The sequence below is a fragment of the Neopelma chrysocephalum genome, unplaced genomic scaffold, assembly GCF_003984885.1.
Source record: "Neopelma chrysocephalum unplaced genomic scaffold, ASM398488v2 Primary Assembly neopelma1_62, whole genome shotgun sequence".
Lineage (NCBI taxonomy): Eukaryota > Metazoa > Chordata > Aves > Passeriformes > Pipridae > Neopelma > Neopelma chrysocephalum.
In genome coordinates, this window is record NW_020897719.1 from 4,306,519 (window position 1) to 4,333,094 (window position 26,576).

Here is a 26,576-nt window from a genome sequence, read left to right on the forward strand (position 1 = left end):
TGTTCTGTGTTGGGTTTTTTCCCTGAGACAGTTTTTGAGAGCTTTAGCTCTGTATTCTTCAGATAGCTTACAGCAGCTTTCTGTGATCTGTGACACCTATAAATTGCGGTAACAGCATGATGTAACAAATCCACTAAATCAAAGAACAACAGAGATATTTCTAGTACTCAAACAACAAAACTCAGAATCACAGAATCATTAAGGTTGATCTCTAATACCTCTGAGTCCAACTGTAAACATAACACTGCCAAGTCCACCACTAAACCATGTCCCTAAATGCCACATCTACACATCTTTTGAATACCACCATGGATAGTGACTCCACCACTACGCTGGGCAGTCTGCTCCAATGTTTGACAACTGTTTCAGTGAAGAAATTTTTCCTAATATCAAATCCAAACCTCCCCTGGTGCAACTTGAGGCCACTGCCTCTTATCGTGTCACTTGTTACTTGGAAGAAAAGGTTGACGCCCCCACCTTGCTACAACTTTCTGTCAGATAGTTGTAGAGACTGATGAAGTCCCCCTGAGCCTCCTTTTCTCCAGACTAAACACCCCCAGCTCCCTCAGCCACTCCTCATAAGACTTGTGCTCCAGACCCTTCCCCAGTTCCATTGCCTTTCACTGGACACACTGTAGCACCTCGGTGTCTTTCTTGCAGTGAGAGGCCCAGAACTGACCACAGGATTTGAGGTGCGGCCTCACCAGTGCCCTGGGCCTGCCAGCCACACTATTTCTTATACAAGGATACTAGCAGTCTGGACTCAGTCCTCTTGGATATACTTCATGAAATATCTTATTTAACTGTAAAACAGGGAGGCTCATTATGGTGCCAGTATTTGTTTACTAGTAACAACAGTAAAGCATCATGTAAATTAACAAGTCAATGAAAAAAAAAATACATAGCTAGAACAAATCAGCGGCTGCCTTGAAACTGTCAGCTTCCTGCAGGTTAAAGATTTGGTGAGTATCACCAGCAGAATTGACCAATTTTGAGATTCAATTCAGAGATACAGCAAATTCTGCCTCTGGCCAAAATTCCAACGTATAGAACTTCACTTTGGCAAATCACACAGACAACTGAAGGTATGGGGGAGTTGACCCTTTAACTAAACACTTCATAAAATTTCAAATTACCACCACCTTGTCAATGATTTGAAGACATCATCAAATAACTAGAAAATCTGCTAATATCTGCAAACATACTTTTCCGTTTTAATCTTACTTTTAGAGATACAAATGATATAGTTCAAACAGTCTAAAATAACTCACTTTACAGCACACACCAAACCAAGTAATTTCACATCAAACAGCCAAAATCCAGGGAAAGAGTACAGTAATAAGGAGGCAATACAAAAGAAGATCTGAACTAGATAATGAAGCTGGAAACCACACAAATATAAATTAAAGTATTTATTGAATAAAATGTACTGTTACAACATAAATAAACTTTTTATGCTGCATCTCTAGGCAGAATAATAGCTGCTGCTCATAAAGTCTACTGATGCTGGATTGATAAAGTGTGTTTTGGATAAGAACAGCATGGAAAGAGAGCAGTGAAGTCTCTTTTGATAAGCAGAACTAAACAGTTTACTGCCTAAGATAAAAACAGGCTGCTAAAGGTCAAACACTTTAATGCGACAGCCAAAAGAAACAATACCATACCATTTACCTTTTAACCTTACTTCATACAAGATTACCATGTGCTCTCAAAGATACAGAGTAGACAGGGCTTATTCGCACAAACATGTCCTGAAAAATAAGGCATTCCTCCCTTCGTGCGGCCTTACAGAACTTTTTGGGGAAAAAAACCAAACAAAACCACAACACCAAATCCAGTTTGTGCTTATAAAGATCTGGCTGAACTACACTCTCTAGAATCAAAACTAAATCAGGAAAAAATATTTAATTATTTAGAACAGAGTAAGCCAAATTAAATAAAAAACCATAATGAAAATTAATGACATTTTCTTATTTAAATTAAAAATTTACGTTTAATTTAAATGGGCTTTCTGCTCTTTAAAATCTCATAAAGGTATAAACATTGCAAGCTTCCTATTTTCAAATCAGCAGGTAAGGAATTTTTCTATTTCAAGGATCAGCATCCACAAAGAATTCATTTATATAGTAAACAAAGGATTATTTCATTTATTTATATATTTATTTAAGAGTACCATGGACTGTGTAGAATAATAACACTAACTGTTTTAAAAAAATGAAAAGTTGCCTTCTCTAGGGTAAGTCAGTAGCTCACACTCTTAATGAAGAGAACACAACTAACACTTCCCGTTTGTTGGCTGCAATGCACCAAAACCTGATCCTAAAATTATTGCTTAGTTGTAACATAATCCATTGACTCACTTCATATTACCTCAACTTAATAATAATCTCTTTTTCATTTGTTCACATCTTCTCTTTGTTCTCCTTAGTTCTCCACCACTCAGCAAACTACGCTGTGGACAAAGCCAAATCACTCTTCCTGCCCCAAAGACCCTGTGATTGGCCAATACATATCTGACAAAGGAACCACTACTACCTCTGACAACCTGCACTTCTGCCACAATTTTATCCGAGTCCTTCCCATTCCCTTGGCAAGTCTTCACTCAAGCTCTCATACAACCTAGCACTCTGAAAAATCAAAAATTCATTGAAAAATATTTCACATCAATTGAATTATCTGAGCATCTTTATATTACTTTGTGATATATGCATTTACATTTTATGCATTTCTGTCAAACAGGAAAACATAAACAAAAGGTATGTTCCTTAGTTGCATGGAAACATCCATGAAAACACTGTCCACTGTATATATTATGTACATATGCACACATGTTTTTTCAGAGATTAAATATAATATATAATACAGCAGCTTTAAGGAATACAGTAAAAAGCTACCTACTTACTAATTACACATACATGCTGAGTGATACATAGTGAAATCAAGTGCAAACATACCAATGAAAATTTGTCTCCTTATACACATAAAACCTTACCCGACACCAGGCATTGAGTATTCATGCTCAGGTAACATGCTAAGTGACCTTGCCTCTTTTAAAATCTTAGTTGATCCACAACAGACAAGAACAAGCTCAGCACTTTATCCCTAAGAGATCTCTGCATATCTTAATATAACTCTTCAGCAATATGCACACGTTTTTTCAAGAATACTTAATACAACCTTAGCAGTAGATAGGATACTTTTCTTTGGGATCACTGCTGGCTGCTTACTGTGACACGAGTAACACCTACACACATTAAAAGGCTCCAGAGCCAACTCATTATAATGATACATGCTTTTCTCAGTAGCGAAAAGCCCATCCTGCTTAAAATAGGAACACTCCTAAACCACAGTTTTCTTGGTGACTTATCTGGGTCATGAGAGACCATATAATTACTTGCTTATCTTTGGTTCTGATTTTAGCAAAAACATAGTTGCAAGAAAACCTCCTTCCATATCAACATAAGAAAAAAGAAAATTGTACAGTAAGCTGTAGTTATGCCTACGAATAAATCTGACAAAAACTATGAAAAGCATTAAAAAAAATAATCAGGGCTTTTTTGAGTTATGGCTAGACCTACACTAGGGTAAACAGATTACTAATTTCATTAAAAACTCATTTTTAAATTAAGAAATTTTTTTTCTAGTTGATGACAAATACAGTAAACTGAACCAAAAGCACTGACTGACATGTTCATCAAATTTTTTAGTAGGCAATTTCAGGTACTCGATGAAGGAACGTTGCATTTCCTGCCTTACAATTGTAGCTTCCTGCAGACACCTCAAGGGCATCCAGAAGGGAAGACACCAAGCTGAAAGCACCTGACTGCTCCCCACTTGTTTCTGGCACCAGAAATAGCAGTAAGTTTTCTTGCATGATGTAGCGTCTCCACCCTCCAGCCAGGGAGTAAACTCCACTGCATTTGCCCATGAGCTTTAGAGCTTCTGTGGAATTAATTCCCATCTCCGCCCATGTTCCCCATCTCATTCTTTCCCCACCCTCTTGGCTGCAGTTCTTGATCTTGGCACAAATCTTTTTTTTTTCAACTGCAAGTCCAGTCCCACCCTGGTTCATTGCTTCCCACACTCAGTTACTAACCCTACCTCTCTCCTGTCACCACAAATCTTTTCATCCCTTCCAGATTTCCTCCACCCTCCAATTCAGAGGTTATCTCGTTCCTCAGCTACACATAGTTCTACACTGCCTCTTCCACAGAAACTCTCGTATCCTTTTGTCCCTGCTTTCCCAAGGACATATTCAGTCCTCCTCTCTTCCTTATGTTATGGTCCACCTCTTGGCATATAAAAGAACTTGGACAGGAAGAGTCCTAACTTGACACTCACCTTCCTAGATTGGTTTCTCTCTTTCAGTTGTGTGAAAAAACAAAATTTTTTTGTTGGGTGTGGAGGGGCCCACCAGTGCCACTGCCAAGAACTGGTGAAGGTACAGTCTCCATCCCCTTTGCTGGGAGAGCTACAGGCGAGACTGCACCACCAACAGAAGTCATCTAATTACACATTTCAAGGAGGTTGCGTCTAGCTCACAGGTCTCCCCAAATGAACAGAGACATCCTTATCTTAAACTGTAACAGAGTCCTTGTCACAACTACCCTGTTCAGTGGCAGGTAACAGACACATGCAAAAGGGCTTTCAGCTTTACTTCACAGCAAGTTGTGCCTTGATGTGGGAACACTTCTCTATAATTGCACACTTCCAGTTCTTCATTGCACTAGCTGAGAGACAATAAATAAAACAAAAATCTCTTGGTATTCATTTTCCTGAAGTGAAAATACTTTAAGGAACTGCAAGCAATTAGAGTTTGATTTAAAAGAGATCATTTAGTTTACAAAACCAAGCTATCTGACTACCAAAAATACTGGTTTATTGTGACTGCTCTTTCTGCTCAAAATCTACTCAAGAACTTAAAGGCTGGAGCCAACAGGTACCAGTTTGGTTCACAACTAAATCAAAGTTTGGCTCCAACAGGACACGTGGAAGAGGTTGTTATGAGGGTGTCTAGTGATGCACTAGTACTTCCAAGTGAGTTAATTCTCGAAAATATGCAGAACCAATGTTATCAAAGTTAGAAGATAGCGAGATGTTTTGAAGAAGAGAGTTCTGGTTATGGCAGCTTTAGATAGAAATTGATCAGAAATATTTTTTAAAGTTTTATCTTTCCTGGCAAAAATAAACAGTTACTCTGCAAATACCACCAAAGACTAGAGCTTTCTATAGATTTCTGCCTGATGATTAAATAACTAAGCAGTGTCTAAGCAGTATACTAAGTGTGTCTGAACAGTACCTTCAAGATAGTGAATGTTCAAAGATGGTAGTGACTCGACATACAACACAGTGAGGGTACTCCCTTGTAGCAGCAGGTACATTTAAGGAGCCACACTGTGAATAAGAGAACTGGGTAAAGGAGTATCTATAAACTTTTCATTCTTTTTCTTGACCTGATTCATGGTCAGGCCCACAAAGACTACTGTGCCAGCACAGGGAACAGTACAGGAACATAATTTCTTAAACTATGGTAGCACCAAACTCTTTGTAATGTGCAGCTGAAGTGTGCAATGGTAAAAGCTGGTTTTGGTCTTTGGTTGTTTTGTTTGTTTGTTTGTTTTTAAACAGCAGCGCTTGCTTAAGGAGACTTTCGGGTGTCTAATGAGATGCAATCATAAGATGGTCTCCACTGGAATGCATGCAGTTTCTGTCACTGCCTATTTTCATAAAGCTTGTAACAATTAATCGTTTTGGTTTATGCCTAAATTGAATTTAATTGCAATCTGACAACAGAGTCGAAAGATTCAGAGCATAGATACTCTGCAACTGCATAAGCTAGTTTCTCCAGAAAGCCAAGTTTTAAAAAGAAACATAATAAAAGGGGCAAATTTCCAGTTGAAGCTTGTGTTAGCATATCCTAATCTACTTATGATTTTCTGTTTAAAAATGCTTATGTGGAGATTTTTGTTTTAGGTAGCACATGACCAAAAAAGTTAATATATAAATTATCTACTATACTGAGGTGGTGAACTGCTTGTGAGGTGTAATTATGGTCAAGTAAGCACACACAGAACCCACATAAGTACAACATTTCATGTTGTAATGAAACTAAGTATTTAAGCTATCTGCAGTCAGGAGAAGGGGAAAGACTGCTACCAAGCGAATTAAACATTGGAGAAACAGTATCAAAAACATGTATTAAAGGTCATTAGTGTCATTGAGAACAATACTTGAAGTTCAGTAGTTTAAAAAATTAATGTATGAACAATCCTTCTCAAGAAGCGTGAAAAGCTAAAGAACCATGAACAACATGACCCACTTGATTGGTCAGTATTCACCTTCTGTGTTTGTTTCAAGTTAGGCTGACACTCAGCCTTTGCAAGTCAAAATACCAAGGAAAACTGGCACACTGTAACCTTTCTCCTGTGTGGAGTCTTGGCCCTTTTTTTTCTGCCATGTTTTGTGAAGCGTGCCCTTGTGACGCACTAATGTACATCCAATCACTGAGGACCCAAAAGCTGCAACATCAATGCAAACAAGAGTCAAACAAAACAGGAAAAGTGATCCTTGTGGGTCAGCAATAAATGATGATGTGCATTAGTCATTTATACCCCAAGATAAAAATCTAATGTTTTCACAGTCTTAACTTACAGAAAAAGCACATGCATAAACAACTTATGCTAAAATAGATTTTTTCCCCCATATCATTTAGGAAAGTTCCCAATTCTGATGCCTTTTGAAACTATAAGATTACCCTGTATTTCAAGGTCAGAGAAAATGAATACTTTGTACGCCAAGGTTTTAAGATAAAAACCTATATAAATATTAAATGTACTCAAAATAATTTGAACAAAAAACTATGTAACAGTCTTCTGTAAATTGTAGCTAATTTTAAATAATCCACCAATATTCACAGAAAAGAACAAGCTATTGCAAAAGGGTGTAGTCTATCCATCTTTAGAACATACTGAGTTTAACCCACTCAGTGAAACAACTGCCAAAAGAAAGAAGACATCAGGCAGTGAGATATAACATATAAACTTAAGAACCAGGTGACAAATACAACCTGTCACCCAAATGTCTTTGGTCACAGATGACCCTATATTTACACATGAATCAGTGTTGTATATAAATCAGATTACAAATGGATCACAGGATTAAACTATATTCACCAGGAAAACTGTCATCTACAAACCAAGTTTCTGTTATGTAAAGATAAGCACCACAGTCTGTAAAAGACACAAAAATCCATAAAACTGTAGATTCACACTTCTGCAAATCTTCCCTCCCTACAAGTAGAGTGACACTACTCTGCCGCTGTCTAGTTCAACCTCCTGAGGCCTGAAAGCTCTTGTCAGTGCAGGAGAAATGGATACCAGTTTCCATGCCAAACATCAAGTCCTTCCTGTCACCACATTTCATTTACCACTTGCAGCGCTTTTTGTATGTTCGCTCAGTTACTGCATTTCCCATCATCACATGGTTTTACGAAACCTTTCCTTTATGACACTGTCCTCCGTTTGCTCTACATACATCTTATTTTAAGCCCCACTTGGACTCCTGTTTCCTCTCTAAGTCTTTCAGAAGATCAATGCTCGGACTGTATTGGGAATACTGATAGAGATGATGTGAAATCAGTGGGGAGGGGGGAGGTACAGATGTTAGACAGCAGTTCTTGGAGCTTGGGCTATTTCTAAGGGAATTTAGATCTCTGGATCTAATTACTAGGTTTATGGGAGTGATCCTATTCTCATTCCGTTTCAATCCAAGAAGCAGCACGTTTCCCTAGTAACAATGCTGAAGAGACATTATGTTATAAGAACAAAAAATACTTAAAACTTTGATCATCAGTGCCTTGAGTCAACTAAAAGAGAATTTGATCTTTAATCTTAAAACAGTCAAAAAATAAAATCAAACACCACTGCTAACCAACTTCTTAAATCCACCAATGCCCTTCTACTAAAGCAAGAATAAGCTGGAGACAAAATTGAAGAGGAAGCTTTGTCTATCCTCTGAATTAAATCCAAGTTATCAAAAGCAACAACAACAAAACTCCACCAACACCACCAAAACCCCCAAAAACACAACAAAACCCCAAACAAACAAAAACACAACAACACCCCCCCAACAAAAAATGCAACACACCACAAAACCAATAACACTCGCTCCTACAGAAATTACTGCCTTTATCAAGGCTCAGACTATTCATCATTTCTGGTTTCATCCTTCAGCATTCTCAGGAGGTTCGCCAGTGTCAGTTCAGCTTATCCTTCCAAGCATCTCAGCTTCTGACAGTTTTTTCAGTAAGCAATTTCTCATAATTAGTTCCTAATTATATAACAATGCCCACACATTTTTAGTGAGTTTCTTCTCTTCCTAACACCTTTTCCAATCCTGTTTGCACTCACCACCTCCTAAAACTAATCTTTTTTCTTTCCAGCCTACTCAGTATTATAGTTTCCAAGTCTTCTTTCATCCTGTTTTTATGTTCTTCTGGTTTCTCACGACAGAACCAGAAATCTTAAATCAAGCAGTCACTGCTAGCTGTTGACTGAAAAAATGCTATTTAATTAATATCTCCTTAAACTTTCACTTTATCTGACCAAGAACTGGATCTTGTCTTTCAGAGTTGAACAACCTTCTTTCATTTCAACTTAGCCCAGCAATTTTATCAAGTACCTAACTACTAACCCTCTCTCATTTAAGTCTTACAGAGATTTGCGACCACATTGTAACACCTGTAAACAATCCCCCTTAAGACTGTGTGTAAGCAAACAGTTCTTTGTGAGATCTTGCAATCTGCAGTAGTGCATGATCACATAATGTAGTGCTTCTACATCAAAAACTCTACATCTGTCAATGGGTTCAGCATTCACCAACTCCAAAATAATGTGATCAGCACAGGCCTAAAACTGTTTACACTAAAAAACATAAGATCTTCAATAGATAGTTAGTGATAGAAAGCTAAAGGTGAATTACATCTAATTCCAACCTCTCTAAGAAATACCCTGCTGTTACCGGATAAATGCATACATTTCTGATATTAAGTTCTCTTAAAAGTATTTCCCTGAGAGTGTTGCATATTAAATAACACTTTCTATCAGTTTTCCAATGAAAAAAGCTGCTGGCAAAAAGCTGAAATGTGGTAATGTATTTCCTTATTAAATCATACCTTCAGGTGCTGAAGTAAAATGAATGAGTTGCACTAATTTTGCATATGCAGCAGTTTGTGATTAAGAACACAGCAGTGCATACCAAATACCCCATTAATGTCCATGGAAAAGGAATAGAACACAGCTGAAAAACTTTAAAGTGAAGGACTACCACTTCTAAAGCATTGTGACTTAAACACAAGAAAAGGAAAGTAGCTAAAGTTTTCACATACTTTTACAAGTACCTTGCTTTAAATAAACGTATTTGTAAGAAGAATAAAAGATACTATGAAGATAGTGACCAAAAGCTTTTATGTGCTCCATCTTGCAGTTTCATAAACATGAAAACACAAATTGCTAACAAACAGCTCATATTTATAACACTGAAAGATCCCAACATAAAAAAAAGAATTAAGGCAAGTGTGAACTACAGAGATCAAATAAACTCAGCAATGTAACTGATTTGATTTTGCAGTGATAAAAAGGAAGTCTAGAGTAAATATTAAAAGATCGTAGAAAAATCAGCAAGTCAGAATTATTACCGAAGAGAAAGTGTCTAAGAATGTGTAAAAAGAAATAAATTATTTGCCTTTTATATATAAAGAGAGGGATACTGATACAAGGAAACTAATAAACCACAAAAGGATGAAACAAGATCATAGGGAGATGACATAATTAAGTAAAGGGATTGTCATCAATTTTTCTGAGAAGCCTAAGGCAAAATACCAAAACCTGAGACAAATGTTTTCTTGATTATGAAAAAATAAATTAACTCTCTTAATTAGAACTTACATTTAAATAAAATAAAATAAGCTCAGAGGAGGCATGATACATACTATGCTACCAACCAAATTAGACTGATGATGATGATTCCATCATTAAGGCCTTGCCACTGTGTATTAAGTACACAAGGTTTGAAGGACAACAGAAAAGCGAGGAGGGAATGAAAATCTACAGCCTCCCCATCTTTACTCTCATCTGGCCTGTTACTCTTGTCTGGTCTATTCCTGTCAGAAACAAAGCATGCCTGACCTCATCCACAATCAGAAACAATCCTTTAATGTGTTTTTTAGCCACTGTTCCAGTTCCTTCAGCTTCACTTAACTCACCTACTTCTTAACTTATATTTTAATTGGGGGATTTTGTTCTAACCTAGATAATTTTGCCTGAAATGAGCAGCAGCACAAGCAGACCAACAAGCTAATCTGAGGAAACGGTAACCTGTTTCCCTGGCTCAGCTAAAGTCAAAAGAAAAGGTGCACCCAAGGCCAGCTTTGAAAGCCTCTTTAATTTTTTCCTGGATTCCAATTACTCCAATTAGTAATTTATTTATTTTACTACAACTGGTAAAACTTAGGTGCTTAATCTATCATATCCAAGCCTTATAAAACTTTTCTGATATATTTACCATTAGCTTATTCCTAGCCAAGATGCAGAAGCTACTTCATATTTACACTCTCTTTCATCTTTAGACTGGTTGAAGCAAAAGAAAACTAGCAATGGACACTGGGGGGGTTGGGGGCAGGGAGGAAAGCATACAGTATACTCCCATACATTACAGAAATTGTAACTATTTTATTACAAAAGAAATGCCTGTAATAATCTTTTTATGTTCTGATATTAGAACCAAAGCTTTCTTAACTAAGTCCTTGCAACGTGAAGTATTGCTTTGTGACTGGTCAGTCTTCGCTCTGAGCAGCACCTCCAGAGAACAGTACCATTAATTGTGTTAAATACACACAAAGACAATTCAGCTATTGCTATATAGATTTTACCAGAATAAGAAATATGACACAGAAGGGGAATAAGAAACAGTTCTTCTGAAACTACACACACTATAATTGCTAAAACCTGTTTTTCTTACTTAACTGTAACTTCTAGGCCAGAGATTTAAGCAATTTACTTAAAAAAAAGGAGTTAGCAGATCTGGAAACAGAATATGGGCAGCCTGTGGACCCAGTCGCACCTATTTTTCCTTCTTTCTATGCATTGCAGCTATGAAGTTTCAAATGCAAGCTTTAGAAAAACCTCTTATTTTCACCATCTTTCAGCAAGAAGGCTGTTAACAAGCAATATTCATTTAGAAATTCAAGTAAAGAAGCAATTAATCCAAATGTTTTGAACATTTTAAAATATTATTCTGCTGAACATTTAAAGACATTAGTGAACTGGAAGCATACAGTCAGACTAATTCCCTTAACAGAAAAAAGCATTCATGAATGTATTAATTCCTGTGCTTCCTTGTTAGATGCCAGAACTCTGTGGTAACAGCCAAATTGAAGTTCTGAGTGTCAAATCTCATTCAGAGACTCAGAGGTTTAATTTCTGCCAAAATCAAGGAAGGTGCTTGGTAAAATTGTCACTTGGTAATATCTGTCTTCAGAAAATAACACTTTTCCAGAGGTAACCGATGTCACTCACATATGCAATGTGTAAGAAACTGGACACATAATAATGGACTAATTAACACAGTATTGCAGACTTGATGTCTAGACAAGATAAGACATTTTAAGAATCCCTGCTACTCCTGCTCATAAAAGAAGAACAAAGAGATAGCCTTTTGTGTAACACTGATGCTGAATAGCTCCAATTGTGAATTTAACACCAGGGACATATTTGTCATCACTTCCAAAAAAATACCACACTTCAGCACATTACATACTGAAAGCATAAGCTGATCCTTAACTATATAAAAACAGAAACTAAACAACTCCAAAACAATACTTTAATGCATACTGCATGTTATTAAATGCAAAAGTATTTAAAAAGTGCATGAAATGGTTGCATTAGCAAACTATAGACATTCATTGATCTTGACGTGACAATGCAAGCTTTTCTGCTACACTGTTTTCATGTACCCAGACCAATCTTTTAAGCATCTCTTCAATGGGGTTCTACCTCACTATGCTCAGACAAATACTCAGACAACAGGTAACACCTTATTTCAAAATTATAAATGTAGAGCAAAGAGGGAAAGCCATGTTCAAAGGTCTAAGGAAACACCTAGCTTCAAAAAAACCCAAACAATCAAAAAACACCTCAACTGAGAAAGCTAATTACTTCCCTATTTTATTTTTTAAAAACTCTCCAAAGCCTCTTATTACAAACCGAACATTAAAGAACACATCATAGATCTAGACCCTACTTAATGGAATATATTAAAATATGAGACACATATTAATGCTGCAGAATTTTCATTCAGTGCAAAGAGGCACAAAGATTGAAAAGACTATGCACCTGGATGGAAGGGAACAGTTTTCCCAGTACCCACTGTGCAAAAATGACAGGAAAAATTCTGTTCTTTCAACCACAAAGTGGCAGAGCCAGAGGATTCTAGGAAATCAACCCTTCCCTGAGAGCAGCTGAGCCCACTCCCAGTGCAGCAGGTCCTAAAAGCAGGGGACCACAGCAAGGAGCTAGGATTCTGCAGTTCAAGAATGGGTACAGGAAGGTGTCAATAGAAGCAGTGAGCAGAAACTGTGTCCTCGTTGGAAAGAAAGCATGTTCTGGACTGTGATGGCAGCTGAGTTCAAGAGACAGAGCAGCGAAACACTGAAATAGGCTGTCCAGAGAAACAGCAGAATCTCCTTCATTGGAAATATGCAGGACTCAATTTGACAAAGCCCTGAACAACCTGATCTAAGGCCCTGTTTCAAGAGGAGACTGGCTCAGGTGAGATCCCATCCAAGCTGGATGTTTCCATGATACTGTCACTATGCCTGTTCTTTCAAAGATGAGATCAGAAATGTCCAGGATCTACAGTCCCAGTTCAGAAATGTTGTCAAGCACCTGTGTATCTTCAGCTATGCTCTTCCTTTCCAAGTAACATTGGCACACTTCAAATCAAATATAAACTTTGGAGTTTTTCTAGTTTGAGAGAGATAATTCTTGGCTCTGTTAAAAGTGTCTGGATTTTTCCAAGCCTTTATCCATGAAACTTCTAGTCTCCTCTCTTTATGTCAGCTTCAGTTAATATTTGCAAAGCAACTGCAGACTCTTAAAAGATAGTCACTATATAGCAAACAGCAACTAGCACTTGGTCTGACACTTTTTCCCCTGTTATCATCAGCACACAAAACTTCGTTTTTCTTCAAATGGCATGATTTTACATCAATGCTTGCAATAAGTCCCCCGTCAAATAAATAATATACAAATATTTTCTTGATGAGTCGAGTGATCATTTACAATCACATTTCCTTTAAAATTCTGAATCTGGAGGTTCTGTTATTGTAGCTTAGAGGAAAGGCAAAGGGAACTTTGCAAAAGAGTGATATGAGTGATACACAAGATACAGAAAAGCACTTATTTAAACAGAACACCTGCATGATTATTTCATTTAATTGCTCAAGGGATTTATTTTTGTTTGCTTTTATTAAGAGAAATAACAGATTATATCACAAGCTGCCACCCCTCCCCTTCAGGGCATCAGGCTGCCTGTTTCTCTCCTGTACAGCAATGAATTTGCTCATTGCGACACTGCATGTTCTGTCAGCACAGTTTTCTGCCTCTGCATTTGCCTGAAACAGTACCATATTATGAAGTAAAAGTACATATTTGGAAAATTTTGCTCTTTTTCCTGGTTGGAGCTTTGGAGACAGGTGGAGAGGACAAAGCAAAGAGGGCTTTATCAGAAGTTTGGAACAGCAAAAATACCTGGCAATCAGGTTAAGAATAAATATGAATGGAAAAGCAAACATCACTAGACTTGGTGCTCCAAGAGAAAGTAGAACAACTTGGGAGACAGAAGTAGAAGAGATCCAATGGGTCAAGCCTTCTAATCAAGCCTCACTTCCTCAAGCACTAGCTGGACCCTCACCAATTCTTTGACACATACCCAGTGGCACAAGCCCTGTCTGACTTCATCACTTATTTTAAATACCTTAATAGCTGTCCAGTGTATACTGAAAAACAACCTTTTGGAAATCTTGCTTTGCAGAGGGATTACAGCTTCACCACTTGTGCAGCATAATTCTTTGCAATAAATAATTTATTTTAGTAATTCTTCCACAAAATTACATTCCAGAAATAATAACTAAAACTAGTTATTCAGAAACTATTTTAAACACCTGAATGAAATTTAACTGAAAAGAAGTCCATGGAGCAAAAATTTTTTTCTGCTATTACTTGAGTCTTCAAGACAAATAATCAGAAACAAATAATGAAAAAACTTTCTTATAAATCTATTACATATTTTATTATCAGGTCACTCTTCCTAAAGTGTATTGTAGTTTACAGTTCACTTTAAAGATTTAAATGTTACATCTGTATAAACAATACAGCATGAATAGCGATAGTATTAAATTTGTATGATAAGGACTAATTTTACTCTGTGAAAAACAGAAACACACTTTCAGTTAAAAAGTAGTAAAATCAGTATAAATTATATTGAGAAATTCATCCAAAGAACCTTTAGTAAGCAGTTCACAACAGCACTGCAAATTTACCTTGCATTCCAGTTTTTGTTCCCTCTCTCATTACTTGTCAAAGGAAGAACTCAAGCCACACAGAACTAAATTAAATTTACTTTTGGATGCTGAGAACTCAAAGTCAACAGAATAGCGTACAAGTTTGTACAGAGAGACTGCTTCAATATACAGTAGGAAGATTCACAGTATTTCATTATGATGATTCATTATGCTATGAATGATGATTATGAAAACCATTAGGTCTACTACAACAATAAAAAAAATTCAGAAAATTTAATTGCTGAAGCAGAATCTCCTTTTAAATATTTATTTGGAAAATATACAGATAATTCTCCAGTCTTGAGTTTCAATGATTAAATAAATATCCTATCTAACTCTTAACAAATTCACAGTACCTCATTTTATAAGAAAATAAGCATCTCCTTCAGTTAAGATGTATTGAAGGTACTTCTAGCATCATTCTAAAATCTTATTTAAATTCTGCAGAAGCTGACAGCTTCGATATTCAAATCAACAACAGGAGAAACTGGTTCTGCAAAATCCAAATCTTTAATTATTCCTCAGACTTTTCTGAGCCAACTTTCTAAAAGTATTCCATTTCACGGATCATAACCTAGATTTCCTTAGAATTAAGTGCAAACTCTACCAAGTACAATAGCATTAGATCATATTGAAAACAACCTTAGAGTTTCATGTCCAAATTTTCATCTGTTTTCATCCTTATAACCCTGTCTTTAGGACCTAGGGGAATTAAACCAATCCACAGATTCACCAGTATCAGCCTAAATAATCACAGCTGCTATTTTTTAAAAAATCTGCTCCTAGTCTTTATATTTTTTTCAGTTCATCATTTTTTAAATAGACATAAGTTTATGCATTTGGTAGTAGTTGATTTAGGCCATGTACGAGCCTGTGATTTGATGCACAGGGATAAACCAGCTGCATTGACAGCATACTCTGGTTAACTCCATCCCAGCCAGGCCCAGCACATGTGGAAAGCCATGATCACTAGGAACATGATTATGCAAAGTCACTATTAAAAGAGGAAAAAACCCCAAATGCAAAAACAATTGAGTAGAAACCGATTTTTCAAGTGTAAATAAAAAAGAACAGTGTTACAGCACAGGAAATGGGCTCACAGGCAACAGAACAAAGGCCACTAGAATTAAGATGAAAAATGAAGACCTAGAATGAGCTTATCCCAAACAAGACATGAAACCTATTTTCTTGAAGATGTTATTATGAGATAAACAAGAGGGGGAAAACTGATTTGTATTTCTATTTCACCCATCCCAGGTATACACTGAAAACATTGTAAATTACAGCAAGTTTGAAGAAAGTAATTTCTTTCTCTCACCCAAATGATAAACTTTAAATGCAATTTACAGAGTTGGACATAGTTGCATTTATATCAGAAAGATCAAGTCAGAAAAATCTCCAAACTCTGCATTTAAAATAACAAAAAACAGAAACAAACCACTTTCAATTGTTTATGACAAATGAAATTGAAGGTCATTGTACATAATTTCCTTACTTTGAGGTGACATAATAAAGACTAATACATGAATAAACTTTCATTGAACTACCTCAAAAACTCTGTTACAAGAGTAATAGAAATCTTGTTTTGTATTAAATCAATCCCCAGTACTCAACACAAAAGAGAAAAAAATACAAATTTTGAATACAGTAACCCTCTCTCATCTGTCTGTAGTCAAAGCAAAATTTGATAGTTCTTAATACTCAGAGAATGACAAAGGCACTGAGATTCAAAGCTGATTTAAAAAAAACCAAAACAAACACAAAACCCCAAAAGCATCCCCCCAATCACAACAACAAAAATAAACCCAGCTAAACAAATACAAACACACAAAACAATAACAGGCAGCTTCTGGTGTTCAATCCCAAACTGCATACATTTAAGTGAAGGAAATTACACTGCAAAATTGATTTTTTGATTATTAGATCTCACATAAAGCCTTACTTTTTAATTACATTTGAAATTATTTGTATTATATTGGATTTTAAAACAATTCTTCAAAGAAGCAGTCATTATCTTAGCTTGAAAAACAGCAGTTGCTGTATGTAAGTCATAGAAAACTACCACTAATTTCCATGTGCAGATAAATGTCATGGTTCTTCAGAATTAAATAGTCAGAGATGTTATCATCACATCATCTCAAGAAATCAAATTACATTCATATTATACTCCAAGAAGGAGGAAAAAATAAATCAGGATAATTCTAGCAGAGCAAGCCATTACTGTATTAGTGACAAAATGCCAAAAGGACTCACCTGTTCAATCTCCTTTGTCTTAGATGCAATTGCTTTTGAGCGACCAAGAAGCTGGCCATCCTCATATAATTCTGTACTATCTGTTATATTTGCTTCTGTTTCCCCTGCTTGTTCGACATATAATGGAGCTGAAGATCCAGCCTAAAAAAACCACAAACAATAAATTCAGCTTTGAGAGTAAAATAAAAACCTCAGTGTGAGGAAAAAAAATAAAATCCCAAATGCAGTCATCAGGTTGATATGGAGTTTGCTCATCAAGACTTTTAGTGAAGTATTATTGCTACAATCTTAACAGATACAGAAATAGAGATTTTAAACATGTAGAAAACATGACATCATAAAAACCCCTGTGACTCAGTCTTAACGGTGTAAAGGCAATGATTTCAGATAATCTTTACCTGCCCATCCACTGAGAAAAGATTTGTATATGTAATATTTGTAACACCAGCTAGCAAGAAAAATCCACAATGAAAGTCTGATTAATTTTCTGGGAAAGGATAAAAGTAACAAAATCAAAGGTAAATAGGCATCAACAAAATAAAAATGCTGTCAGAAAGAACTCTTGCAGCATTCAGGATCAGAGGTCTAATATTAAAGGAAAAGTGATACCTACCATATAGTAAAAGCAAACGTGATTAGAGGATTTCTAACAACATGAAAAATTACACTGAAGTACTGAAATTGTATAAAATTCCCTCTAAAACAGAAATTAAGACAGTAGCCCTATACCAAAGAAAAGAGACTCCAACTCCAAGGAGTTTGTATAGAAGATGCAGTAATTTGCTTTTACAACATTATTTAAATCTGATATTATGGAACAGATTTGTAGAGTAGTAAAATATTTTTTAAAAAATAGGATTTGAGAATTGAAGAAGACGAATAAAACTACTTTCTATTATCCAAAAATAGAGGTGAAGAATCTTAAGACTTAACCAACATGAAAGAGAAAAGCATTAGATAGAAAAAGAAAGACAAAAGCTTACGTGGTCCTGTGAGCACCTGCTCAAATCTTAGTAGCAACAAAAACCATTAAGATTGCATCCAAACCTTGTCACCATAGTAAATATCAAAATGCCTAAGAGCGAGTAAAGGCTACTAAAAAGTTCAGTGCAACACAAAGCTCAACTGTTAAGCACTATGTAAGATAAACTGCACGAAGTTAAAAACTCTTGCAATTCATACATGACAGCCTACTAATCAAGGTGAGAGGTATCCTTTCTTCTAGAACTCAGAATGAGATGCCTCACCTCCTTCATTAGCATTCCTATAGCCCACTTTATTAGTCAATAAATCATCTTAGACTGTGCCATAATCAACTGCAATTGCTTCATTTTGATTCTTTATTTTTAATCTTTTTGCCACTGCAATTTTCTCTGAGGCACAGAGGAAGCTTTAAACAACTCTTCTCCATATGGCCCACTCTTCTTTCCTCCCTTGCATTACCTTCCCCTCATCAAGAACAGGAGTGATACTTCTCTCCACTATTACTCTCCTGAACCTCTCAGAAATGTCCATCCGTATGTTCTCCTCCATATGGCATTCATCCCTGGATCAGTTCTTGCTTTTTCCTTACTCTAACACTTCCTCCCCTTTTTTTTTTCCAATTACATCAACAGAAAAGACTTAAAAGTTCAGATAAATATGGATCCAGTGAGTTTATTTCTCTAACACAGCCTTACCTTCCACAAGTGTGAAACAGAGAAAGAAATGTGATGCTTCCCAAGATGCTTTCATTTTCCCTCAAATTATTTACAAACAAATTAAAAAATATATATCAAACCCATTAATTGTAAAGTTTAAGACACATGACTTTGTAAAGTAGGTCCTATTTTGTTCTTTAAGAGTGTCTCTAAAGTTGAAGCCAAGTGAAAGTCAAAGAGCAAATTACCACAGAATTAAAACAGATAATTTAACATTACATGACTTTTGGGTTGTTTTAAACAATACATCTTCTACTAACATAACCGAATCAAAAAAGTACATCCTACCCAAAAGCAGCATAACAAAACAATGACTGAGAAGGGCTATAATCACACTTAAATATAGCCACCAGTAGAAGACAAGGAGGGGCAAGAACAGATGGGAATAAACTAGCAAATAATTAATATTAATTATTAATGAAATAAGGGTTCCAGGGGAAAACAACACATCTACCCACTGCAGTATCAAGGTGAGAGCTTAGTTTTTAATATAGAGGAGAACTACTTTCTGAAAAAGAATACATGACATGGTAGGCTGACATGGCATGAAACTGAACTCAATAAACCAGAGTTTCTCTTCTAAGTCTTATATTTTACATGTACACTCATGTTTTGACTTGGAAGTCCCTTGGTAATTTTAAGGAGTTCAGTAGGCATACAGACCTACACTGCTACAAGAGTTCCTTGGAGAATCCCTGGGACAGCTGGAGCCTTATTGTGTCAGTTGTAGGTCAACATGAATTCAAATTAGACTAACAAAATGTACTCTGGCTTTGTCTATTTTTTCAAAATAAATAAATAAATGCCAAGACTTTAGTCTCCCTCTCACTCCCTTTCAACAAATATTTCATAGCATAAGCAGAAAAATTCAGCAGTAAGTTACAAAATGTGCTTTTCAGAAGAGTGCAGAAAAACAAGAGGCTATCGCTGTAACATTTTAAAACAAGTGGATTAATAATCATATCTTACATCATACTCTGTCATTTCAGGTAAATTGCTTTCCTCAGCCTTCTCTGACTTTTCAGCTGCCCACTTGCTTGCAGCTTCTGCAAGTTCCTTTTCTGATAGTCTGTTACTCTTCTCCAAGGCCTGTACAAAAACATTATAGTCAAGATTTAACATGAAATACACTTACAGCAAAACATCTTCAAAATTAAATTAAGGAGTTATTCAGATCCCTAAAACATTTTAAAATAGGAAATAAGAAAGTTGAAATTATTTCATTTGCTGATGCATTTCTTTAAAGAAAAGTAGGTGGGGAAAGAGCAAATAATAAAGCAATAAAGGAAGAGGAGAAAAAAAATAAATCAATGAAGCTCAGTAGACTGCTAAGAAACCACCACACTTTCAGAATCAGTTTTAGTAAATTCACAGGTCAGAGACAACAGGACAATTATCTGAGACCAGCTGGAAGCTAAAGGAAGTCAGACACAAGTGTGGAGTGATGTAATAATTCAATGAGATTTTCAGGCATAAAAGCTTGTAACAAATTTAAATTAAACTATTAAATACTAGGTAGGGTATACAACTTAAGCAAATTAGGGACAAAAAGTATTTTATACATACTTTGAGTGATCAGTGCTGGTTCCATTAAAAGCAATTATTTTTTACTGGGGGTAAAGCTAATCATTTATAACAGAGTCAGTCATGGTTTTATGGCCTTTAATTCTACCTTTTCATATGGAAATTCTTGTATAAATAATATTTAAAAATTGATTTCTCTCTAAGAATACTATTTTACTATCAGAGCAGCAAACAGACAATAACAAATACCAGTTTAGGAATAGTTAGCTTTATAGATCTTGTTACCACTATTGTGGGTACTTAATTTGAATTAACTGTATGTATAGAAGCATCCACCCAAGAATCTATACCACTCTAGCTTTAAAAATTGCAACACTAAGATGGATATCTAAAGAAAAAGATACTCCTGAAAGGGCTGTAACAATATCTACTCAATACCTGTTTCATCTCAGCAAACAGGTACACAAAAAACCCCACATGAAAAAAACAACGTCCCCTCTTACCATTAGTTCATTCTAGGTTACATAAATGGCCAGCGGAAGCAAATACTGTGACCTGTATCAAAACTGCTTTGTCTTCAGACGTTTTGTGTTACCTCAAGTAAACCACTATCCAAACATGTCTTTGTGCTTTAGTATGGTATAAGTACACAATTCACAGAACTCTTCCAGAATACAGTGTCATAAATACACAACCTTTATCTGCATCCAGAAGAGAAGCGTAACACAATGTTCCATCAGGAATCCTTGTTTTCTATAACTGCAAATTACAGAATTACAACCAGCAAAGTCATGAAGTTCAATATGCAGGGGTATGAACAGGGCTCTTAAAAGCAAGGAATAGGACAAAAAACATAGAACAGCTAGCCCAGCTCACCTTTCCAAACTATGCAATTATTCTTACACTAGTCTAACTAAAAACTATTTGCTGCCAAGTTTTTTTCCCCCAATGTTCCTATTTCCCACAGTATGTCTGACTTTTATCTTTACCCTGACTTTTCCCTAGCTGCCAAAAAATCTTGTCCTGTGGCCCACACCAAGACCTTAAATCATCTTGTCCGGAAGCTGCTTTATGCTGATGACGCCGCCCTTGTTGCCCACACAGAAGTATCTCTGCAGCGTTTAACATCCTGCTTTGCAGAGGCTGCTGAGCTCTTTGGGCTGGAAGTCAGCTTAAAGAAGACAGAAGTTCTCTATCAACCCGCACCTCAGGAAGTCCCCCATCATCCCCATATCACCATTGGCGAATCAGAGCTCAAATCAGTCCAGCAGTTTAATTACCTAGGCAGCCTCATCTCCTCGGATGGTAAGATTGATGGGGAGATAGACAACAGGTTAGCAAAGGCATATAGTGCTTTCAGAAAGCTCCATAGAAGAGTATGACGTAATAAACACTAGAAGAAAAGTACAAAGATCAGTGTTTACAGAGCCATAGTGCTGTCTACTCTTTTATATGGTTCCGAATTATGGGTCATCTACCGCCACCACCTGCGACTCCCAGAACGCTTCCATCAACGCTGTCTCCGTACAATCCTAAACATCCACTGGTCAGATTATGTGACCAATACATCTGTTCTTGAACAAGCAGCAGTCACAAGTATTGAGGCCATGTTACTGAGAACACAGCTGCGCTGGGCAGGGCACGTCTCCAGGATGAAGGACCACCGCCTCCCTAAGATCTTGCTCTATGGTGAACTTGCCACCGGCTGCCGCAAGAGAGGAGCCCCGAAGAAAAGATACAAGGACTCCCTGAAACAGCATCTCAGCCTTGGCCATATTGATCACCATAACTGGTCTACTCTGGCCTCCAATCGGGAGGTCTGGGGACACACCATCTATAACGCTGCTGATGCCTTTGAGAAAGCACGCAGGTTCACTCTTGAGGAGAAAAGACAACGCAGAAAGATTCGTGCCTTGCAGAATATACAACCCAAGGAGTCTTTCTGCTGTGCCTTTTGCAATCAGACATGTCTATCTCGTATTGGCCTTATTAGCCGCCAGCGTGCTTGCAACAAATGTGGATAGAGCCTTTCCCAAATCTTCGTTCGCGAAGCCTAGCCATGATGATGATGTCTGACTTTTATCTTTACCCTGACTTTTCCCTAGCTGCCAAAAAATCTTGTCCTATGGTTCTATTATGAATCTCTCCCTTTTCTCAAATATAGCTCTGTCCATTACTAACAAAAAGACCAGTATCTTCATAACCAACAGTCAGCTTTGCGTGAAATGAAGATAAATAAAATCTCACACGATCTACTGTATTTCCACAAGCTATAAAAAGAATCTAATTACTCTAATATCTAGTGGAATACAGACAAAAAAACTGTTTGATTTAATCTCACTAAATTTAATTCTATAGGTTGAATGTCGATAAATATGTATTAAATCCCGAGTGAATTTTATGTAATAAAGTAATGGTATTTCCCCAAGTACACTACAACTGAAGGGAAAGAACAGGTCATACTTCTCAGTTGAAAATGTCTGCAGCTACGCAGGCTGCAAACATGCAAGAAATGAACAACCTAGTACATCTTGTAAAAAACCCAAACTGCTCCCCCTCCCCACATTCCCTGCCTCAAAACAGGAGTCTCTTTTTTGGGGGTGGGTTTGTTTGTTTTTTTTTTTTTAACCTCATGGATAACACAGAACAGTAAAAACCTATCACTTTGCTGAGAAGACTTCCCTGTCTCCTATATCTGTCTTTTGCTCTAGCTATGTTGGGCATAGCCTCTGAAGCTTATGGTCCACGCAACTATTAAAGGAAAACACAAACGATTTCATGCCGTAGTCAATTAAACAGGTGGCTAAGATCTGATAACATCAATACGTATTAATTCACAATCATGACTATGTAAAAAATTAATTATAAGATAGATGAGAATACCTCTTCAGATTTGCAAATAGATACTACAGTGAAAAGAAGTATTGCTGGAGAAACATACACCTTTTTAAGTATTTCAAAGCTAAATTATAACTTAGAGCACTGAAAATCATCTCCTTTAATCTCTAATATAAAGTATATAAGTCATTTCTCAAGCCTTAGTATATTGTAAGACTCTGGCTCTAGAGATGTTCCTGTTTTTGCCAACACTTTTTCTGTCACCACTTCTATGTAAGCGAAGCACTTACATAACTTAACCGGTCAGTGTAATCCAGCCAAGAGGCTGATCCCAAACAGACTCCACTGACATAGGATAGTACATTACAAGCAGATTTGGAGACTTCAAGAGAAAAGCAATAAACAGTCACAGAAGTACTTCCATTTCTGCAGCTGATGCATACCCAATAAATATTCGTGTTTTCTGACTTTCATCAAAGTTTCATTTTGTGTAACCTATACCAGATATGCATATACTTGCAAACTGCTCGCAAAAAAACCAATACAGCATAGATCAGACCTGACTGAAGATGAAAGCAGAACATTTACAGAATACTTTATGTTTCAAGCTCACACTACATATTAAAACAAGAGCAAGAGATTTTGCAATTCCTCCTTGTTCTCAAAGTTTTGTATTAAGCAAGGATTTGATATTAAGCTGCAGTATGCTGAGTCTGTAAGCAAAGTAGGTAAACTAATTATGAAGTTTATTTTATGATCTAAATCAGTGTAACTTATGCATAATAGCTTTTATCTTACTTTCCTTATTTACGTCACTGAAAATATATCACTTGCCTCTGCCCTTAAGGACAATGGCATTTAGCTAGCACAGCAGTTCTAAAAGAGCTGCATAAGGGATAAGCACTTAGAATAACATAGCACAACCAAAGCCTGTTTTTTTCCCCACCTAATTATTTTCTTCAGTGTCCCCTTCTCTCAACAAAAAGTACTTTTTTTTTGTTTAAGCACTCCACTGCTTTTATTAAAAAGACCTCAAGAACTGAGCTAGTACACTATGTTACTTAGGCCAAATGCTACTTTTTAATAGGACCTTATTAATTTCAAACAATATCATGCATTGTTTCTTTACTTCTCATTAAAGTATTCCTCAACAATTTACAGAAAATACTCCTGTGGAAGTGTTAATTCTAACCTCAAATATAATTTGCAGGGAAGCAGTCTGTGATGTGAAAATGATTTTGCTGCCACAGAAAAGCCAGAACAATATTGAATGTTGATTGTTCATCACTGTTTATTAGCCTGTCCATTTAACTAATTAGCAAGATTATGTAGTTGGTGCTTGTCAGAGACTGAAATGGTTAATGATTTATGCATTCCAGGAGTTTGCAGGCTTTTGACTTTTACCTTACATCTCTGATGGGCAGTTGGGCCCATCCCCCCCTACCAATCTTGAAAGGCGGGAACCAGGCCAGACTCAGAAGCTCTGCGCAGGCTCAGAGAGAGGTTGGAGGCTTGAGACATGGCCTGTGACACTGACCATGGGTAACTTCTTGGAGTGTGGGGGCTTCCCTCCTTCACCCCCAGCAAATCAAGGCCACCACTTCAGTTGACGGACATGGAAGCGGCAACTGCCAGGTGTCATCGCTGGACCCCGTGGGCGGTGACTATATGCATTTCTCCCCTTCATATTTTCTTTCCCTTACTCTCCCTTATCCTTACCCTGTCTTTCCTTTCTCTCCCTTATGTATTCCCCCCCCCAAAGGTTATCTTTATGTTGCATCGTTATATGACAACACCCAAAACGCTGGCTTACCTGATGATGCAAAATTGTTAAAATAAATTTTGGCAATATATGTTTTCAGACACCGATTATCTAGTGTCGTTTCGCTTTAATCCACCCCAAGGGAAGTATTGATAAAAACCTGAGTTACCCCCCTCCCCTTCTCCCGGGGCGGGTCGTAACAGTGCTCAGTCCACAAGATTTGATGGGAAATAAAACATCATCAGTAAAAACATAAGGTGACATTTACCAAACTATCTTGCAATGCAGCTCCCTTCCCAATTAAATGCCATCATTCTTGCCACATCCTTGAGCACCCTGTTTCTCTGCTATTTACATTATCTTCTCAGTCAGTCAGACACTTTACACACTATTTCCAAATCCCGTCACAGCCTAGGAATCACTAAAGGATGAAGTTCAGTGCAAATACAGGCTTGTCCAACTGATCTGTTGCTCCTAAAAACCACTTGACCATTTTTTAATTTCTTGCCATTCCTTTTCGGGCACAACCTGAACTTTGAAAAATGGCAATTTTAAATCCATACAAAACTCCCTTTTTCCTAAAATGAGACAGTGAATACCAAATAAAAAGGTCTGTCGGTGTCATCTCTAATTAGATACACAGCATTATCAGCACCTTCCTACCAGATAAGGGAAGTCTAACCTCTGGCGGATTGCAGAGCAACTCAAGATGCTCCCTTCCATAACAACTGCACACAGCATCTCCTTCTAACTGAGGAAGAAAATCCAACAATGAGCAATCTAAAAACATGGCAAGAAATACCCAAAAATTCACCTTTGATGAGGGTACTGCTGTGGACCCTGAAGGTGATGCATCTCTCGATGTTCTCAGTGTCCTCTCTTTACCTACAATTAAGGAAAAAATTAATGACTGTGAAATTAAAGATATACATTTCAAATATGCTTACTGGCTTACAAAAATTGCAGTGAAATTTGCTCAAGTCAGACATGAACCTTATCACTCTCTAAAACTGCCTGATGACAGGACGCTGTAGCAAGATAGGAATTGGCCTCTTCTCCCAGGCAAATAAGCAACAGGACAAGAGAAAATGGCCTCAAGCTGCACCGAGGGAGGTTCAGGTTGGAGATAAGGAAAAATTTTTTCACTGAAAGGGTGGTCAAGCATTTCAACAGAATGCCCAGGTGGTGGACTCTATATCTCCGGAAGTGTTCAAGAAACAACTGGACACAGCATTTAGAGCTATGGTTTAGTTAACAAGGTGGTGTTTGGTCAAAGGTTGGGCTCAATGATCTTGTAGGTCTTTTCCAACCTTAGTGATTCAATGATTCTGTGAAATCTACATGCTTCATCATCTGATAAATATTGATAACACTTTCTTCTCTTCACAAGGAGAGAAGACATACAGCTGTGTGTCATTTCACGCATTTAGGAAAACCCATTATCCTTTTCTCCATCATTAACTGAAAGGGTATATCGATATGATTCAGCAAGATGATGTAGTTTCACTTTTTAATATTCATGTAATAATATAAAGGGGTGAAATATTAAACACAGTCAATCATTCCAGGAAACCAGGCAGTGTAGGAACTGGTTTAGCAGGCCACAGTATGTTGAAAAGCCCTGCCATGGGAAACACTCCTGTATTGTATCAGCCACAGGCTAGATGTTCTTTGTATTATCAGTGTTTTTCTTATAAGAGTTACAATTGGCAAAATGTCAAATCAAATTCACTGTGCTAATCACAGTCTGTGCATGGTCTTGCCACAGACCAGTTTCAGGCAGCCCACAGCAGCAGAAATGGTTGCAGTGTAAACTACTAGTTTTCAAGCTGTGGTCCACAGATTACATCTAAGGGATCTGCAAAAGGTAAATATAAAAAGC

At 36.9% G+C, this 26,576-nt stretch overlaps 1 protein-coding gene across 4 annotated transcripts in view; it reads right to left on the reverse strand.

Moving 5' to 3' along the window:
- The window catches only part of PPHLN1 (periphilin 1), a 68,023-nt gene that overhangs the window by 13,908 nt on the left and 27,539 nt on the right, over window positions 1-26,576 (reverse strand). For all 4 annotated transcript variants that reach the window (XM_027682245.1, XM_027682244.1, XM_027682243.1 and 1 more), the window contains exons 8-10: window positions 25,509-25,579; window positions 19,540-19,659; window positions 16,871-17,011 (exon numbers count right to left, since the gene is read on the reverse strand). In XM_027682245.1, coding sequence (XP_027538046.1) covers window positions 16,871-17,011; window positions 19,540-19,659; window positions 25,509-25,579 — 332 coding nt within the window. The remainder of the gene's footprint in view (window positions 1-16,870; window positions 17,012-19,539; window positions 19,660-25,508; window positions 25,580-26,576) is intronic.